Here is a 20987-nt window from a genome sequence, read left to right as displayed (position 1 = left end):
TCTGTCAGGAGCGATTTTTCCAATGATGGATATGTCTTTACTATAATCCAATGAGATAAAGTAAAGCTATGTATATATTGGAGCGAGGGGAACGGAATATTTGCAGATATTGTGTCAGCAGGAGACGATCTTCTGATGACACGGCGCTGTTTTATCCGCTTGTTGCGCTGTGTAGACTAGAGGCACACGCGGAACACTTCTGATTTTCTGACCCGTTTGGTGAAGACTGCGTAGTACAGTAGACCTAAACATCAACAATCAATGTTGCAACCACCAAGCAACACATTATTATCTGTGTTCAAATGCGATTATATGGCTGTTAAACGCCACGTGTCGTGCTTGCATAGTTAATACTTTGATTCTGGCAGCAATATTGTTTCAGCCTTCGCCTTCTGTAAATCTAAATGCAGTTCATGTCATAAATGTTCATATTGTTGTGAGAGCCAAGCAAAACTGATTCAACGCGTATACGGACAGATATCAGATCCTGCACTGAAAATGGTTTGACGGTTTTCTGAATTTAAAGTTGTTTTGTCGACCTCTTGTGGCACTCGTCTGCATCGACAGGGTCCCTTCCAGGAAAACAACACTGCTGTGGCTTGTAATAAAAAAAACTTAGACACACACACACACACACACACACACACACACACACACACACACACACACACACACACACATATATATACATACAATTCTCATACAATTCTTAAAGAGAAACAAACATGTAAACATGGGAAACCCATATTAAAATACAAACACAATAAAAACAACATTTTGCACTCAGAAAAAAACCAAAAAAACACCGGGCAATCTTTATTTATTTATTTTCATTAACAGTTGCTCCATCTCATACTCCCAAGAAAAAAAAAAAAAAAAATCTGGCTTGCCACAAAAGCGCCCGATCGAAATCTGCAATGCTTTTCTCTGTATACTGTATCCGTGGTAGTTACTGGCAAGCAGCCATGCGTGGTTAGAATACCATGGTTAGAAATACAAGGTAAAAGGAAACATGCTTATTTTACCCCACTGAGGTACATTCAGTGCTTTAATTGATTCACTTTGACATCATGACCTCACGACTTCCAAGCATCAAGCAGCAGACATCGCAAGTTCTATTTAGTTATAGTGAAACATTCAATAAAAATACAGAAAATATGTCATGTTAGGAGCTCAGAAGTCATATTCTTAAATCTTAACGCGGGTTAAGTTTTTCAATGGGCTCCAATTTTTGAAATCTTCTGTTTTGCTGTTTGAGCATAAATCTTTTTGGGAGTCCACTGTTGCTAAAAACTACCAAGCTTCTAGAAACACACACTAACTTCTAAGAATATGTGGCCACGAGCCTTTCAAATTTTGATGTTAATAAACCTTTCATTCAAAATGACTTTAAACAGTTTTTGTATTCAAACTGGACAATGTCAAATATTTCACGTTCAAAATGCATTGCATTAAACAAACAAACAAACAAAAAAAAACAGATACACGTTTTACGATTTTGTAAACAAACATTTGACGGGAATAGAATCTGTTTCAAATGACATAATCAAAATAAAATTAGCAGATAATGGAATCGTGAAGTAACGAAGGAGCGACCACAGCAACCTATCTTAAAATGAGTTTCTGATCAAGTATGTATTGATATTCCGAACAAAATATTCACATCTTTTGGGTAAATGCTTAAGCACTAAAAGGGATCTGTTTATAAAAGTCAACATGTGTTTTAGTTTCTTTTTACATCAAATTATTTCTTAACTACAAAAAACAAGCAAATAAGATCAGTGCATACACACACCCTTAATCCAGAACAACAGTACAAAAAAACATGTAAAGACAATGCAAAGTGGCACATTTTACAAACATGTCATTTTACTATGCCATGGCCTGCCATGTTCATACCATGGGGAAGAAAACCTGACAGCATATAGGAACTACAATGCAGACAGTCCTTTCTTACTGCCTTTAAGCATACCACAAATCTATCATTCACAGGTGAATGACAAAGTTTCAGCTCCAACCTGTATACCACTTTGACTCAGATTGATAGAAAGCAATGGATGATAGTGTGCAGCTCTTTAGAACACTGATATAGTGCAGATAAAGGACGGAACAGACCATCTCAGGGCTGCTGATACAAATCAGAAACTGTTATCTAAGCTATCGTACTCATTTAGATAAAACAACGATACTGAAATATAAAACAGGCAGCAGACATATAGCCAACATATAGTTCTTAAAAACTTTTTTCTTCTGCAGGATGGATTATATAAGAAAGTTATCATGATTAGGAGTCCTGTTGGTGCCTCTATCACTGTTTCAGGGCAATGAGTTTGTAGGATAAATCTCTGTCAGGGGGGCTCCTTGCTTGCTTGTGAATGAAACAGTGTGTCCCTTCGAACCACAGAGCTACCAGCTGTGTGGCTGAGCCTTCAGAAGATGAGGAAGAACTTGTCTCTTAGACTTCAGTGCCATGTGCCTTCAGTGCTTCTGTTTATTTAATACAATCTTTAACCAGGAGTCTGGTTTACCTAAGGAATGTGCGGGTTAAAACATGACCTCCTCACAGCTGCCGTAGTCGCTCTCCACCATGTCTGAGCCGTCGTAGCTGCGCGGTGTGCGCATGTGGGCCACGTTCTGTGGGGAGGTGCCACAGTCTGCGTAGGAGGGCTGTGCCACGCTGAGACGCATGCTGAGTCTACGATAACCTGTCTCGGCTAGGTTGTCAAGCCCCTCGGAGTGCTCGGTGGGGTAGTAGCTGATGGCAGTGTACTCGTTGGGGCAGTGTGGGGCCGACAGGGAGAGCCCGTTGGGCCCCAGGAAGTCGTCCAGGTTCTGGTTGCTGTAACGGGGAGGCAGAGGCGCCCGTCTGTCGTAGTGCTCCAAGGGGAAGGGGAAGCCAGCAAACTGAACAACCCGGTGAGGATCGACAGGGGGTGGCGGAGGGTAGGGCTCCTCCACAATCTCATACTCCCTGATGACAGGAGGGCAATAGCAGTCTATGTCCCCGGGATATACTATGGGGGAAAGAGAGACAGACACAGTCAAGATCTGACAAGCACACAAGGAAAACAATCTTGGAAAGGAACTCACAGGGCAGGCTACTATATTTATAACATTAAAGGAAAGCACAGCAATTGGAGCTGGACAGTACATTTAAGAATTCCTAATGCAGAGAAGGTACCGAGCTCACCATCGTAGTCCAGTTCCCAGTTGTTTTTCAGGACGGATTCGTTGTCAGAGCTGGAGGGCGGCCGGGGCGGAAGGTTCGGAGCCACGCTGCACACTACTGTGCCCCGTTGCTTCTGGGTCTGTCCCCCTCCTAGAGTGAAGTCAGGCTGCCCACGGGCTTTCAGAGTCAAGGCGGTTTCCTGGTCAAGGTCGTTCCGGGGCTCAGGCATTGCATTCATTTCAATGGGGGGAAGATCCCGGTCATTCCAGTCCATGCTCTTGGCTACATTGGGCTGGAATAAGCCGTCAGGGTCATGCATGTTGATAGGTTTGTGCTTTTTCTGCCGGAGGTAACGTTTGCGTGAGAAAACAAACACGCCAACGAGGATGAGTACTCCCAGGGTGACAGCGAAGATCTCGATAATCTCCCTCACCCCAAACTGACTGTCACTCGATATTTCTATTTGCAATGTTTCGGTGCAGTGGTAGGTGGTGTTAGAGGTCTTGCAATCAAAGCCGCTGGGGCAGGGTCTTGAGTGGCACGCGTCAACATAATCCTCACACCTGTCAAAAACAATGTGTGTATATATATATATATATATATATATATATATATATATATATATATATATATATATATATATATATATATATATATATATATATATATATATATATATATATATATATATATATATATATATTTAAATCGCTCATGCATTTTAAACTAAATCCAAAATAATGTAGACCAGGTCACACCTCAAATCCAATAGATTTTTCCTAGAAATACAGTATAAATATTTTACAAAAGCAATAATTTCCAATGGTGCAATGGGTTAACAATGAGTACAAACAGTAGTTGGAACTGTACCTGTTTCTAGTGTCTGGCTGCGGACAGTTGCAGAGGTAACCTTTGCTACTTGGCACACACTGCCTTCCATGCAAGCAGGGATTAGACAGGCATGGGTTGTCTGCTATCTCACAACGAGAGCCAAAGTATTGTGGAGCGCAGCTACACAGGAACTCTGAAAACAAACCAGAACACCTCATTGTTCCTGTCCTCTCTGGCAATTAGGCAACTAATCAGCATTCAGTGCGATGGGCGGCTTTTATTTTGAGAAAGGGACTTCATTGTTTTGTAAAGATGCCTGTGGTAGAAGAACAGCTGGTTTGCAACCTTGAAAAAAACTATGCTTAAACAAGCCGAACATGGAGTAAAACAATTACCTTCGCCGGGGAGATGTATACAGTAGGCAGTAAAACCTGCCTTTACAGGAGCCTGTGATAACCAGTCAGTAAACACTGCAACACTTTCTGTTTTTCACACTTTTCACACTATGCAATACAAATACAACACTAATACATTTCTATATAGCGCCTTTCACTGCATGGCAACCCAGAACACTGAGAAAACAAAAGAGCTCATGGGTGCAATACACTCCAGCCACAACCAATTATATCAAAGCACATTAAAAAAGTTAAAGTTTTCAATTCATACTTAAAAGAATCCAATTCTTCAATCTGCCTAATGTCAACTAGAATAAATTTCGCCTTGCCTTTAAATTGCTCTACATGAGCCTGCTATCGGCAAAGCTCTTTATTGCCGGTTTCCTATGATCTTACCTCCAGTAGGAGTATCCTGGCATGTCCCTCCATTCTGGCATGGGTCACTGGTGCAGCTTTCTGACTGGGAGCAGCAATGATAGATCCCTGAGACCTTTCTCTCTCCAGGCATTTGCACCCCTGCTTTCTCTGTGCTCTTTATGGTTTCTCCATTGAGCTCGAGTGCGTCGAGGCAGCCCCTGAACCCCCTCTGGACCTGAACCTGCAGGCTTCTGTCAGCAGGGGGTGCCTGAACAAGCCCCCCAAACACCAGCGAGCCCTGGGACTGGAGCAGTCGACAGGGTGCTGCCAGAGTGATCGAGGTGGAATGGATCTTGTTGAGGCTCAGTCTCAGGACCGTCCCGTTCACCTCCAGGAGAACCCGATGCCAGCGCCCGTCGGACACAGTCACATTCCGCACCCCCAGAGTTTTAGGGGGGGTTCTCCCACAGCTGTATTCAAACTTGAGCTCACCGTTGATAACCTACAAACAATGTTGAAAAAGCTTTTAAAACGCCCTCAAAGTGATTACACTTTTAAGATATCGTCTCTATCAAAGCATGAAAAATGACCTTCACCGTAACATTAAGAAACCAGACATACATGCATTATTAAAAGCAACAGCAAACAGAGCTGCTATATTACTAAACATTTCTAGAATATCAGTCAATAATAACAGTTTTTAGTTTGTGACTCTCTGCCCATTGACTAGATAGAATTACAGCCCGGTGGTTTTTGGAGCCATGCCAAATTGTAACAGTCAATATGGAATAATTGGTGTAGTTTCACTAAGCTATTTCAACGAGTAACGCACAGTGATTACGAGTCTGGACAGGAGAGGAGAAAGGCAAAGTCTATCACAGAGCAGATCACAAACATTTCCAAAGAAGCAGCAACTTGTTTAGTGCAGGGCATGCATGTTTGTGCATGCGTGGAAAGCAGAGAGTTGCTATTGTGCGGATTTAGGCGATCTCAGGGTTCAACAGAAGACTGTATGTGAGCAATAGCACTGGCAGACTGCATATTTCTGTTAACCGGGCCCTGCTGCTTTCATTACATTGAGATTGGTTTGCGTCATTTAACAAGAAATACGAAAAAATACTCTCAACATGATTAGAGTGCATAAAAATGTGTGATATTGGTCGAGCCGATCGCCCTCAGCCCTCATTTTTCATTCTGCCTAATTATTTGTAAATCTACTTGTGTGTGTTCCAGGGTCTAGAATAAAAAGTGTGTTCATGTTGACGTGGTTGATGCATTTAGAAAGTCAATAGCACAGGGCTGGGGCAGTTTCCTTATAATACAAGGAGTTACTGGAATGTGGAGAATTGTAAAAGGAAAATCGAATTTAATGTGATATTTCAACACGCGCTTGTGCTGCAGTGGAAAGAAAAAAAAAATCAATCCAGTTGAACAAAATGCAATATTTCTAAAGAAATGTTTTGTTTAGAGCTTCAATGAAAGGTATGCCACAAAGACAAGACCATTAGCAGGACTGCTGCCTCCTAACACAATGAACACTAGTTTCTTTGTTCCTTTATAAATTGTACTTTTTTTTCAGATGGAGTGGAGGAAAATATTTTATATATTTTATAGAGCCGGCATTACTGTAGGTACTATTATTATTATTATTATTATTATTATTATTATTATTATTATTATTATTATTATTATTATTATTATTATTGATACCCCTGTGGTTTTCAGTAACAGACAATCAGAAATGTATCATCAATCATGTTGAGCTTTTCTTATGTTTTACTAAAGCTTCCAAAACTGTCATTTGCAATAACAGCGCTCAGATGATGCCACTAGCCATCAAATCAAAGAAACATGTCGCTGTGCAAAAAACAAATTACTTTTTAGGTATGTGAAAACAGCCAAACAGCAAACAGGATATCTTTTAAAACACAAAAAATAAACGCTAACACTTTACATTAAGTGTTTCTAATTACTGTGTATTTACTGTGTTTTTTGATGTACAGTGTAACTATGCATAATAACATTGTAATTACATGTAAGTGCATGTGTATTTACTAAGTAACTACTATGTAAATACACAGTAATTAGAGACACTTAATGTAAAGTGTTACCAAAGAAACAAACAAACCTAAACTAATAACTGTAGTTACAATGATCTCGTTATTCACTTCACCACTGAGTATAGCGCAGCCACCCTTGTACGTAGATAATGCCAGTGCCTTGAAGTTTAAGATGATTGTGATCTCAAATAATAAACGCAGAAAAAAAAGTTTCTGGGAAAAATTAAAGAAAAAGTGCTGTTTTTGGCAAGCGATGTGGAGCATGAGGATTGTTACAGGCATGTAACGGTAAAGAAGCCAGATGAGTAGCAGGAATGCAAGCCTTTCTCACTGATCTACGCTGCTTTGCTTTGTAATTGAAGATTTTACTTCAGGGTATCCTCATATTATATGTTGAACATTTCACCCAGCACTCACTGAGATCTTATTTGGCAGGGACATTAAATGCCTGCATAATGAAATACTCTTTCCCTGTAGCATGTTCAGTCTCCAAAAAGCATGTGATAATAGTTCATTAAAAGCACAACCAGCCTATGTCCTAACCAGATTACTCAATCCACATCAACTCATTAGCAATACAGATGCCCCTTGCTGTCAGTCTTGGATCTGGGTTTCTCGTATTTATTGTCCCGATAGACTTCAAATTGTCCTTGTATTTTTTTGTCATTAAGTAGACAGTAGACAGCGATGTTTTGGGCATATGGAACGATTCTGCAGCTCTGATGATGGTAAGTTTGAGTTTGATTCAGTTTTCTAGCACCCTGCACAGCACCACAGTAGGGCTTGGTAAAATTAAAGTATTATTAACAAGTGTCTTAAAAAGACCAGGTACGTGTAACAGAGCAATGTTGTGTGATACACTGCAATGATGGATTCTGTCCTGTCCCCTGCCGGTGAGATAAGATGAGTTTAAAACTCTAAAATCACAAGATGAGAGCAGCTCTTTTGCATGGTGATCAAGATGCTCGTTTGCAGTGCGCTGAGTTGCCAGTTCGTGCCCAGCCTCCTCCCTGTTACATATGTGTCTAATCTAACAAAATCAAAATCAGTAGAACACGCGATCTGTTCCTATGGTAACCTGGGTGTTTACTAATATAAAAAACTCTGGGATTCACTCTATCAGGTTGTGCTTGGATCAGCATTTCCATGGTTTCCTGGGTGTTTTAATGCCGTGTGATGCTGGAGGGCATGGTGGCAAAGTTGGCAACATCAGCTGTCCTAGCCTTGCTAAATCCTGATCTTGTTGATGTATTGTGACGTGCGGCTTCTTTCAAGTCTGCAAGACTATATTACTTCAGCAAACAAACAGAAAAGCAAGTTAGGACAGGGCCATTTGCATATTTATTCACTGATCTCAACGAAAATAAACTCAAAAGATATACCTTGATGCTCAAAAATAAACTCAAAAGATATACTTTGAGTGATCGCAAAAAGGTACTTTCGCTCATGAACTCCTGAGTAGCTTTTTATTTGCAGCCCATGTTTATGCATGCTGTGTGTCACGTGGGAGTCTTTGAAAGATAATTAATCACACAGACACAGATATACTGAATGCAGAACTTCAGGCTCTTGAATAAAAGGCTCTAGATGTTGGAGCTTCTGTCCAGCCAGCAAGGGCAAAGCAAAGCCGTCATTGATAGAAGTCTGCACTAATCAAGGTCAATGTGATACTGCACATCAATCAATGAAGTCATGCATTTTAAATTTCAAATTATAATTAGTTTAGTGGATATTAAACTGAATGGGGCTCAATATACAGTAAAATACCTGTTCCTTCCTTCATCATTATTATGTTTTTCAATATATATTTTTTTCTGTTTCAGCATGCCCTTGCCAATTAAGCTCCTGAACTTGCTAGGAGACTACATGTCTGGCTGGCTGGGATTCAGGTCTGGATGTTTGCATACAGTATGCTGGTTGTAGAGAAAGCAGGCAACTACTCTGACTTCTGACTTCTGCAATCAAAGCCAGCATTTTGTTAACTTTTGAGCACATGGGGAAAAACGATTCCGTATAAAGGCGGCCATGGTCTTTAATTTACCAAGGGAGGCCATAAATAAAAAAGGTAAAATCAGATCCAACAGGACCCCTAGGTGTGTTGATTAAAACTGAGTCGTGGTATAGGGAGAGGAGGGTAAGATCAGACCAAAGACAGGTTTGGTGCTGGTAGCTGAATATAAATATGCTGGGAAGAGGACCATGACAGACCCTTCACATGCCTGCTCTTCTATTCCAATAACCCAGCAGATCCTCACCTCCAGTGCCCCCGTGTCAGTCCCGTTGGTGGCCATGACCATGCCCTGCAGCTGCTGTGTTTTTAGACGCAGGGACAGCCTGAGGTGGTTGTTTTTCAATGTGTTCAGGTACCTGTACTGGAGATAGCTGTTACCGGAGAATCTGATAGCCGACTCTGAAATGAAACAAACAAACAAAAAAAGGCATTTACAGACCTGCAATCAGAGGTTGTGCTAGACTGCTTGTAGGCATTGTTTGTTTGAAAAAGTGGATGTGTGAAGTCATTTCTTTTCCACAATTCACCTTATACAGTATCTAAGAGCCCTATGTTAGACATATGTAATGAATAGCATCATATAACCTGTATTTAATGCACTTGTATTTTTATTTGTTCCTGTTTTATGAAGTATAAAAAACAAATGTAAACACGTACCATTACAAGAACAAACCACTTCCCAGACATGCTGAGGGGTGATGAAGCTTATCCTTGCTGTGGCGTAGGTAGAGACGCTCTCTGCATTCATCCGAACCATGGATTTACAGCCTGCCGGTGGGCAGAATGGCCCGTTGCATAAACTGTGCTTCACCTTTGTGATCTGCATGCCGAGCAAATCCTCGATCTCCTGGAATGAGCTTGGGAGCATTGAGGTCAGGAGGTTGGCTTTGGCCGCAGGACTGTCCCACTGCTTCAGCACCAGAAGCACATCCAGGACCAATGAGTTTGGCTCCTGCTGCAGGCTAGCGATGTGCACGCCTTGTTTCTGGATCCCCAGGGTATTTCCCAGGTACCTCTGCAGGTTCCGCCAGTGATCTGCGATAAACTCCTCCGCCGTCATCCCCCTAAGCTTCAGCGTGATGCCCTGGTCCAGCGCCTGCTGCGTGGCGCCCCACACGGAGATGTGAACTGTGGCTGGGGTTGTGAACTTCCCGTCCGTCACGCTCACATTCAGGGTGTACTGGCCTGGTTCCAGGATGTCTTTGGCGATGATCTTGCCGTCCGCAGAGCTGACTGTGAAACTGTGGCTGGGTGGCGATTCTGAAAGCAGTTTGTACGAGAGCACATCATGGAGGTCTTGGTCAGTGGCATGGATTTTCCCGAGGACTCTGCCTGAAAAGACTTCGTTGGCAGCGGTGATGAAGATTTCCAGGGGTACAGCAGAAGGCGGGTACTGGCTCTGCTCAATGATTCTAATCTTTATGAAAGTGGAGGAGGACAGAGGGGGATAGCCACTATCTGTCACCTGAAGGGAATACAGGGAGAAGAAGATCAGAAAACTGCTTTAATAGAAGCTTTTGTTTGGAACTGTTTTGGAATTTTAAACGTAATTCTGGAATCAATATGAATAATAATTTGAACTTTATTCCAAAGAGGAATTGCAATGTCTCCAAAGCCAGCAGTAAAGCTACTAATGACTGCTGATAATGATTGACCTGAGCAGTTTCCAAGCAGTAATGTGGGTGATAACTGAGGATTACTGCTCATAATGGCATGTTCTACAGTTACACCACGGCCTCCCTTTTTAACAGCGTGTGATTAGAAACAATTTTGTAAAAAGAAGACAAACAGAGTTAATAAATAAATAGCCTCTTGTCTCATCATCAATTTAAAAAAATCACAAGAGAAGCTTATTAACGTGTTGCTGTAAGGCATTTTTAAACTAGTTAGCCCAGCATTGCCATACAGAGAGATTAAAAGAAGATGCTCATCATTACCCAGTTAGACTTTCTAAATGTACAAACCTAAAATGAGCACAAAGCTTGTGTGAAATTAACCCCAAAAAAGAGCTTTTACACTTAAAAAAACTTTTCATTATCTCACTATATAACAGCCATAAAGGGCACATTGGTTATAAAATTAAGCAAAAGTTTTGAAAAGAAGTCTTTATGAATGCCACTAATATTTAACATTTTTCAGACTTTGGATGTCTGGATATTGTTATTGAGCTCCTTGGCAATAACACATCATGGCAGTTTTTTTTATAATCTCGGCATTTGAAACAGATGCAATTCTGGGTATCTGATGGACAGGGAGGCAGTGTGACTGTGGCTCTCCAGGAGTTTCCTACAATGAAGCAGTTGAGAGGTGCTGTATGTCCCCCTGAATTCCATTAGATAGGTGTTTGTGGGAGTCACTTGTCTTGACCATTTGGCGTCCCACTGCGCTCTGTTTTGGAAGCAGCGTGTTGCTGGTAATGCTCACCTGCACCTGCAGCAGGTACTCCTCCTTCGTTCTCCTCCTCAGGATCGCCACGCTCTTCAGGAGCCCCTCGCTGTCAATCTCGAACTCCTTCCCACTGTCCCCAGCAGTGATGCGAAAGGAGAAGGGGGGACCATTTGGGGGAGTGTCTCTATCAGTCACCATGAGCCTCAGCACACTGCTGCCCACGGGGGATCCCTCCTGTAACGGAACAGCAAGGCACAGGTTAGTCGCTTACCAATCCCCCACGAGACTCTTTATGTTTGATCTCTTGACACACATTACCCTAGAGTTGCAGCTGGTGCTATGTATTAAATACACCTCTGCTGCATTCCAGACGAAATGCCAACATCACCGATTTGGGAGGTCAGATTACAAGGAAGCTGTGTCTCAGAAAATAACGTCTACTACAATTATAGCTAAAAAATGCAATGAAACAGTACAAAGCATGGCAGAGAAAGGTCAATGTATTGCATCAGGAAATATTGTAACTTAGGTTCATTCTAATAGCTGGCACTAAAGGTGTCAAGTATTTAATTCTAGCAAAAAAAAAACAACTGTAATAAATGCAATGTGTTCCTATAGCTCCATTCAGCTTAAATGACTTATACAGATCCACAACCTAATTAAATGCAGCATGAGGTTAGTATAGTCATCATACATTTACCTGCCAGCAGTGATCTGAAATGTGTACAAGAATCCTAATCATAATTCAAGTTTATCTGTTTAAAAAACCAACGTGTAATGTCTCCAGTCAAACGCTTCAATAGCAAATCTTGATCAACAGTAATTCCTAGTTAGGATAGACACTGGCTTTAAGAAGAGGCAAGGTATGGAAGCAACTGAACGGGTCATCTTTTTTTTTTCTTTTGCTCTTTTCGTATATGTTTTTGCTCAGGAATAATATGCGTTAAAGGTGGTAAACCTGCTATTATCAAACAAAGTCCCTGAGTGACTGTTCTGCAAAGAAGCCATACCTGCCATCACCACCAAGACACATTATTCAGAAGCTCAGACTTAGACTGCCAATCTCTAGCTCCTTTTCCAGTTGACCCATGCTTTTCGTGACTAGAGCAGTGCTGATTCTATTCCCTACCTGGATGAGAAGGCTGTAGTTGAGCTGGAAGAAGACTGGTGGATTGTCATTAACATCCAAAACCTTCACAGTCACCGTGGCGATGCTGAACTGAGGGGGTGTTCCGTTATCTTTGGCTCGCACCTTCAGAGTGAAGCTGGACAGCTGCAGAGAGAAGACAAGCTAATGCAGCTCAGACAGAAATGACACAGTGACACTTTATAGTGTAGGGGACATTGCCACATACAGTAATTACACACTTATTCTACATGTAGTTACCATTTAAGAGCAGGGAAGTTACCCAGATAGTAGTTACCCAGTTATTACAATGTTATTACACTGTTCTGTGCACCCTGTTATCTAAAGTGCTACCAATGGCATTTCCTTTCAGTGGCTATCCAGATTGCTCTATTTCTAACATGCATGACACCATCAAGTTACACTGATGTGGTTATTTTTACTATACTGTACACCACCACATGTATTACTGTGGAATATGAAATACAGTAACTCTTTGACCCTTTACCATTTACTCTTGCTGTGAAACAATATCATTTAGGTGAGAAAGAGAAGGCTCGAGTCTCTTGCTGACTACAGTAGTTTTGCATTCGGGTTCTCACCTCCTCTCTGTCAAGGTGTCGCGCAAGCCTGATCTCTCCACTCTCTGGGTCAATTCTGAAGTGCTGCTGCGGGTCCCCACTCTCGATGGAATAGAGGATCTGATTGTTGAGTGGCCCATCGAGGTCGACAGCTGAAACCTGAAATAATCAGGGAATGCAGGTCACAGCTACACTCAGCAGGGAATGCAATGGACTTCTTTTTGGAAGTGCCCCTAGTAGGAGAGCAATGTGTGGGGAATGATTCCTGCCCTTGGACTCAATTTGAATTACAATGCCTTTGTCATTATAACGGCTTTTAGAAAGTACTAAATACGGTGTGCAATTATTTACTGTCTGACTTCATCCATTATGTTTTATTTGTTTATTTATTGATTAATTTTACATATAAGCAAACACATCAGAAAAAGCCAAGAAAGATATTTACAAAACATATACTCCCCCCTCCCAATCCCACCCTTCATCTCACCCCCCCAGCCCCAGAATCTAACAAGTCAACAATCTATCAGAAAGATGATTGTACCAGTTATAAATATCATCTCTTACTCATCAATTACATTTCAAATAGAGCTGCCATTAACTAACCCCAAAACCTACCACAATGACAACGCCTCCCAGAGAAGTGTCCTCAGCCACCTCAGTGCTGTAGACTGCGTGGCTGAATCGGGGCAGGTTGTCATTGACATCAGTGATGTTAATGATCACCATTGTGATGTCACTGAGAGAGGACGACCCCCCTCTCACACCCTCCACTGACAGATAGTACTCGTTACATTGTTCAAAGTCCAGAGTCCCATTCACAGACAAGAGACCTGCAAGGATATAGTCAAAGATCATCATGGCCTTGTATCCAAAACCATGGCAATACATTATTATTATTATTATTATTATTATTATTATTATAAATTTGTATACTTCTGCAGTCTACGACCAATGATAAGAAGTGTTCTCATCTTCTGCAGTACTGCTAAAAACAATTGCTTTCGTAAATTCTGTTCAGTTAATTTGCACCATTGTACAGTCAAAATTTTTATACCTACTGCAATGTTGAATAAAGAGGGTGAAAATTTATATTTTTTTGCAAACCCAGTAAGCAACGTGAAGACAATAAAAGTGGTGCTCAGTGAGAAGTCATCCTACTATAATGATACGTTTACCTGCTCTTATAGTGTCTAAAACTTAATGTTGCAATTGTGATTGCATTGCTACTCGCGGACTTGAGCTAGTAAAAGTGATTACAGTTATTTAAATTTCTAGCTTATTTGAAATCTTTTAAAAATGGGAAATCTGCCAACTAGTCTTAATTCAACCAAACACCATATAATCTTTACTTAAGCAGATAGGATAAAGTGTGTTCAAAATAGGTAGGTGCCAGAGCTAAAATTCATATGCATTACCTGCTGTGTGTACAAAGGAAACATTGCTTAACAAACAGACAGATCTTAGAATGTGGAAGACATGGATGAATGAAAATAATCCAGCACTGTGCGATACAATAGCAGCACTGTTTCTGTTGTATGTGCCACTCTCACGGCTGCACATGCTTTACACTGGGAAACTTCCATTTCGTTCACATTGTAGTCCAACGAAGAGGCAGCAACTCATTTCCGTCCAGCGTGTCAGGAGGGTTCTGAATGCTAAAAGCGCTCAGTAGTACTGGAGGTTATGTTACTGGATCAACTGACATTGACAGCTGACGGCTGGTCAAAACATTGCTGTAACCTATCGCTCTGATTTAAAAGACACAGGTAAAGTTGTGATGAATTGTATGATAGCAGAGCCTGTTAGACCTCAAGCACTGACTCTTCTGCTTTCCACTGCAGGGTTCTTTAGAAACCATAACTCTACTCTGTGAAGCTGAGTTATCACCATGCACACTAAATGCTTGAGAACAAACTAAAAACAAAACAAAACCCAAAACAGAGGTGTTTTAAAATGTGAGCATTAAGGTAAGCAAGTCTTTTTATCTGTCTTCTTTGGGCTGACAGCCAGTCTCTCTTGTACATGTCTCTATAAATAAAACAAGGCTAAACTTAAAAACAACAACTTTCTTCAGTACAACCCCTCAGGCCACAACAGATAACACATTGCAGTACAGCAGTGTACAGCACAGGAGGAATATAAGAATATCCAAGTCAGGCATGAACAGGTAAACAGGTCAGACTTAATAGGCTAATCAATCATATACATTGACAGAAATGAATACAATACCTAAGCTAAAATAAAGTACATTAATAACGTATTTAAACAAAACTAAAACTACTTTCTCTTTCCTGTTCCAATCACTTTCTTCCCAATCCCAGCTAAATCTAACAGTAGTATAACAATTTGCAATGTTGTTATATCATAAAATGATATGCAAAACGGTAATATTCAAGAATAATAAGGTTGTTGTGACAAAACAGTAAAGTTATATATATATTTTTTTCTGGAAATCAGGGCTGATTGAGATAAGGTTGAAGAGAGGAGTACTCAGTACTGGCATTAAAATAAGTCCTGGTACTGAGTACCAGTGAGTACTGGCAGAATTTCAGTTTTACATTTACAAATCTTCATCTTCCCCTTCCTACATAATCCACACCAGTCTCCCTTTAAATGTTAGCTGACTGAACACTCCCTGCATTCTCCCTTACAGCGCAAGCAACAGCATGTCTAGTGTTCAAATAGCTGAGCTAAGAAAAAAAAGTAATTGTTATTTTCTCTTTTTTTTTACCGTTTAAATATCAAGTCATGTGGGAAGAAAACCGGAGAGGCTCAAATCAAAGTCTTTAACGTTTCACTTTTCTGTTCACGGAGCGAACAAAAAATGAAAGAGCAAATGTCTTCAAATGCCTTTTTTGTGTTTTTCTTTGAACCTCCTCTTTTGCTTTTGGAGATTTTTTGTAAGCGTTCTTTTTTTTCTAGAGCTTATTTTCAGTTATTTTCACTTTTGCAATATAACAGATTTGTGTAGAAGCCAAAGAAATATATACCATGTCATAAAAAACAACATCTGCAGTGCATATCAAATTATATGAAAAAAAAACACACACACACACACACACACACACACACACACACATATATATATATATATATATATATATATATATATATATATATATATATATATATATATACACACACACACATACATCTGCTAGACTGACACCAGCAATTTTGGAAACTCACTGGCAGAATCACACTAGTAAGCAATTCATTTCATTGAGGGTTATTCCTGCTTTTCAACTTGTGTCACTAAAAGCAATACAAGATCTTTAAGATGTGATTTGCTGTCACCCTGGAAGCAGGTTTCAATGGGATTTTCTGTTTGTGATTTCAAAGGGATAATGCTTAAACTGCTCTAGAGACCACAGAACCTGCATCCACCAATCAAGAAGCTCTATTGCAGGGCACTATCACATGGTACACACAGATGACAGCAGAACATTCAAAGAGACCATGTAATCAGCATGTATTTGCATTTCAGTTATATTCATTATTAATTGAACAAGGTTAACAACGAGAGACACAACTATACCCTCTGGATTCTCCATTCTCAACTGAAACACAACGCCTCTTAATACTGTATCATCTACACGTGTGCACGCTGCATGACTCGGGCTCTTCAGTGGAAACACAACCAGGCTGCTGTGTTGGACTTGCATCGGTTGGACAGTGTAAAAGAGATGTTATTTCCTTCTCTGAACACTCACCAGTTTTGGAATTGATGGAGAATTTGCCGTGCTCGTTCCCAGAGATGATGTCGTAAAGGATTGCCATGTTCTGCGCTCTGTCCCGGGACAGCGCAGAGACACTCAGCACCTCTGTACCCAGGGCAGACCCTTCTGGGATGGCTGTGGTGTATTCACTGTGCAGGAACACCGGGAGGTAGTCACTCAAGTCCACTACATTCACAGTCACCGTGGCAAGGGAGGACAGGTAACGGGGCAGGCCCAGGTCATTGGCTTTCACCTTCAGCTCAAAGGTGGACTGGGGTTCATCAGACAGGGTCTTCTCCAGCCGAAGGATCCCAGAGAATTCATCAACCGAGAAGTAGTCTCCAGCAGAGTCTATGAGGGAATACATCACCTCCGAGTTTATACCTGGAAGGACAAGAATTAGAAACTGTACTTTATTGCTGTTGCTTACATGATTAGATGTGTAAAACATGAACAAGGCACAGTTTAATCAGAGAATGGTACAAGACAGGTGCAATACAGTAGATGATCTTTTTTAATGTTTCATATCATATCAAAGTGTAATAAAGTACAGTAAAGAGGAGCAAATCACCACTATGGCTAACAGGTGTTCCTGTTAGCCAAATAGACACTCACAAACACACAGCCCAAAGAAAACCACATTATCTCAGGCATGACGGCAAAGTGTTCTGAGGTCTTTAAGAGCACCAATTACTGAAATGATGTCAATCAATGTAGCCGGTGAAGTGGATGCTGTCTTAAGCAGTGAAAGAGGCCCCTTGCAGTCTGAGCATGACCTGGCTCAGGGAATGTTTAGTTTTGCTACGTCTTTCAGATTCACATATTTCAGCTGCTCTTCCTCAATATACATGTCAGTGCTCAGGAGTTGCACAGACTTGCTGGAAGGAACCACTTACAAGAAACAAACAAAAAAAAACCAGAAGAACAGAAGTGTCTGTAAACCTACATGGCCTGTCAATAACTGGTGAGTTTCTAAGTGATTTCATTCTGACAGACTACAATCATAATGAGAATATAATAGCTATGCAATAGGTTTTATAGTTTACGTTCCAAAGCAAATATTACAAAACATTCGCAACTTGCATTATTTAGGCATGCTTTTGCTGTAACAAGTTTAGCATTTTTTTTTTTTTTTTTTTTTGGGTGTAGATAGCTTTAATGTATTGATTTTGCTCAATAAAACAGATGACTAACTGTTAAAGAAATCATTTTTTTTTTTTTTTATGACTAACTACTAACTCATAACAACTACACCATGACCAGCTCATTGTAAGTCATGCAAGCTAACTGTAGGATCACCCCAAGGTTATCAAATCATCACACAGAATGCAACTTCATTTAAGTAGCTAGAACTTTGCCTGTAGTATCAATGTAAAGTACATTTATCTGACTATAATGCACCGGGGTAGCAGGGCAATTTGTCAGACACCTAGATAAATAACATCAGGTATATATCTTTACAATAAAATACAAGTTGTCCCATTGTGACAGAGATCAAATGATTCTTAGTGTTAGATCTCTTTCCCAACCTGAGAAGGTGCTGTGTAAAGGGAACATAACCTAGCATAGCATCTACGGATTGGAGGAGCAGGTGCGCTAGTTAACCAAGGGGTCATGGTTAATGGTATATAATGGGGACGTAGTGACGTGATCTGTTCCTTGGTGAATGATTGAATTAAATGACCAGAAGGAGAAGCTGTGTTGTGAAACGTGAGTATTTTGTTTGTTTTGTTTGTCGTTATTAATACTGTTTGTGATTATTTGTGTTTGTGCATTAAACAGCATTGCACCTGGATTATTGTTGTTTGTCTGTTTATTAACCACTGCTGCATTACCTTCACCTGCACACTGTTAACCACTTTGTCACATCTATTTAGTGTGAAAGTAAAATGATAACTGCTATGATAACAGAACTCATAAAGGCTCAAAACTGGTTCATATGTAGCTGGACCTTGTAAGAAAAACCCATTTTCACTTACCAGAATCTGGGTCTTTAGCATGGACAACAGCAATGGGTGTTTTCACTGTTGTGTTGTCAAAAACAGTGACCACATAGTGATTGCTAGAGAATTTTGGGGGGTTGTCATTCACATCTTTGATGGCCAAAAGAATATCTGTCTGGCAGGACCGACCGCCACCATCTGTCGCCTTCACAACCAGGTCATATTCCATTTCCTGCTCACGATCCAAGCCGGCCAGTGTATACAGCCCTCCTGTGGCATTAAAAAAAGATTTTAAAAGAAAATTGGAACCTTTTGTGGTCTAAATCTAACAGCTAAATGGACTTCCCCTTCAAGGTGTTTGCATGTCCTTGTATATTGCTTATGGCTGGTGTCCAAACATTGCAGAGCTATTTTGAAACTTTTAAAAGTGTTTTTCAGATGTCTGATAGATTATTTCTGTTTTTACTTTGAAATCCCAGGTATTCGTTCTAAGTTGATATTTCACTTTCCATTGAATCTGTCTTAAGTCTGCTTAAACTGACACAGGTTTAAACAAGCAAACCCCACTTTCTTTAGTGTGCTTGTGTCTGGTCAGACTCCCTACCACACCTTACATACCCTCTAAAACAAATAAAATATATTGCATATGCTGTTACTGTTCAAAGGTTACTACGCTTTCAATAATAATGCTATTGTAATGCAAATGTTAATATTTCTTCTAATCCTGTATATTTTGTATATGTATATGCACAGAGTATATAGTATGTATATATAGATATATATATCTATATATATATATATATATATATATATATATATATATATATATATATATATAGGGTCTTGAAACCCAGGGCTCTTGACTGTTTTAGTTCCCAACTACACAGAATGGAAATCAAAATATGTAGAAGTCAAAGACTAATGTGATCAACCATTAAAAAAAAACTGTTGTGCGAACAAATTCACAAATGTGTGTGTTCCAACACGAATTGCTTGAAGATAGATGTTATCTTCACCTTGAACTAACTGAACTCAGCATACAGAGGCTTGAACAGATAGGGAAGTCCTGACCTGTCTGGGTATCGATACGAAACTTGTCCGCTCTGGGCCCGTGAAGAGTGTAGGTAACCTTCCCGTTGGTGCCATGATCAGGGTCCTTGGCAGACACTTTTAGGATGAAGAACCCTGCTGGTGCATCTTCAGAGACTGTCTCTGTGTACAGCACCTGAAACGAGACATGCAGAGAAAAGCGATGATTAGGAAATTACACGTATCTTGGTTCAGATAAACATTCTCCGGTCTTTCAATAAATATCTTTTTGGACTTTTACTTTTAACAGTATAGAACAATGTTTCTTTATGTGTTGCTCAAGGAGTGAACAAGCCATTTAACCTAAATAAAAGTGAATAGCTCTGAAGAAATAAATGATTATAATTAGTGTTAACATCTGTATAAACTACAGGAGCTGTCACGCGATAAAGGTGGCACATGTCTCTTGTAGGAATAAAAACACAAACATCTTCATCAGATGGCCACAGAACAGCTAAAAACACTATAAAGTAAAATAAAAATCTATCAGAATAATGTCCAAATGTCTAATTTAAACACATTAATTATATGCAACAACAAGGAATGATGCAAGAAGGGGAAAAAACCCTTTGACCAATATAAGAATGAATAACAAACGTATCCCTGACAAAATCAAGAAACCAGAGACATTCATCATACCACTTACAACTAATTATAATAAATAAGGTACTCTTGTGGTTTATAATGGCACCTTTAGCCTGGAGCCCTTTATATAATAACAGTATTATCATGTATAGTTTGGCCTACTTTATTATTTTATTGACCACAGTGAATTAAAAATAAATTGCAAAGCTACCGTAACTGTAAACTGTTATTATAAATAAAATACATGTCATTCTTTTTCATTAGTAACTGAATGAGTAGAAAAAATGAATCAAATCTAATCTTTTGAAAAAAGCAGCAGAGCTCACCTGCTGGCAGAGAGGGCTGTTGTCGTTGATGTCCAGGACATGAATCTCCACCGAGGTCATCACCTGAAACCTGCCATCGGTGGCCGTGACACTCAAGAGATACTTCTCCTTCTCTTCTCTGTCAATCTCCCCTTGCAGAGTCACCCTCCACTCTCCATCCACCTGCTCAACTGAGAACTGCCCCAGGGGGTCTCCATCTAAACACAGAAACGAAACAGACTGTGCATAACAACCTGGAAGACATGTGCAGTACAGGCTGCAATTCGTTTATATTTAGTAGATTTAGTAGATATATTTAGTAGAAGCTTCTTTTTTTTAAAGTTATTCATAAGCACCAATTTTATCAAAATAAATCATTTTCTACTATTGACACATCACTTTTCCCATAAAGCTTCATATGCAATTAC

At 40.1% G+C, this 20987-nt stretch overlaps 1 protein-coding gene across 1 annotated transcript in view; it reads right to left on the bottom strand.

Annotated features, from left to right (window-relative positions):
• Positions 1-864: 864 nt before the first annotated feature.
• The window catches only part of LOC121296804 (protocadherin Fat 2-like), a 45041-nt gene continuing 24918 nt past the window's right edge, over positions 865-20987 (bottom strand). Inside the window, exons 11-24 of the mRNA XM_041222623.1 lie at positions 20581-20777; positions 19652-19805; positions 18617-18850; positions 16632-17021; positions 13534-13748; positions 12940-13077; positions 12341-12484; positions 11248-11445; positions 9481-10288; positions 9068-9222; positions 4792-5254; positions 4040-4193; positions 3191-3732; positions 865-3014 (exon numbers count right to left, since the gene is read on the bottom strand). Of these exons, the coding sequence (XP_041078557.1) occupies positions 2545-3014; positions 3191-3732; positions 4040-4193; positions 4792-5254; positions 9068-9222; positions 9481-10288; positions 11248-11445; positions 12341-12484; positions 12940-13077; positions 13534-13748; positions 16632-17021; positions 18617-18850; positions 19652-19805; positions 20581-20777 (4262 nt within the window). The 3' untranslated portion in view covers positions 865-2544. The remainder of the gene's footprint in view (positions 3015-3190; positions 3733-4039; positions 4194-4791; positions 5255-9067; positions 9223-9480; positions 10289-11247; positions 11446-12340; positions 12485-12939; positions 13078-13533; positions 13749-16631; positions 17022-18616; positions 18851-19651; positions 19806-20580; positions 20778-20987) is intronic.

Source organism: Polyodon spathula, chromosome 22 (assembly GCF_017654505.1).
Source record: "Polyodon spathula isolate WHYD16114869_AA chromosome 22, ASM1765450v1, whole genome shotgun sequence".
Taxonomy (NCBI): Eukaryota; Metazoa; Chordata; class Actinopteri; order Acipenseriformes; family Polyodontidae; genus Polyodon; species Polyodon spathula.
Note: the sequence above shows the minus strand (reverse complement) of the source record. Positions and strands in the feature narration are given on the sequence as shown.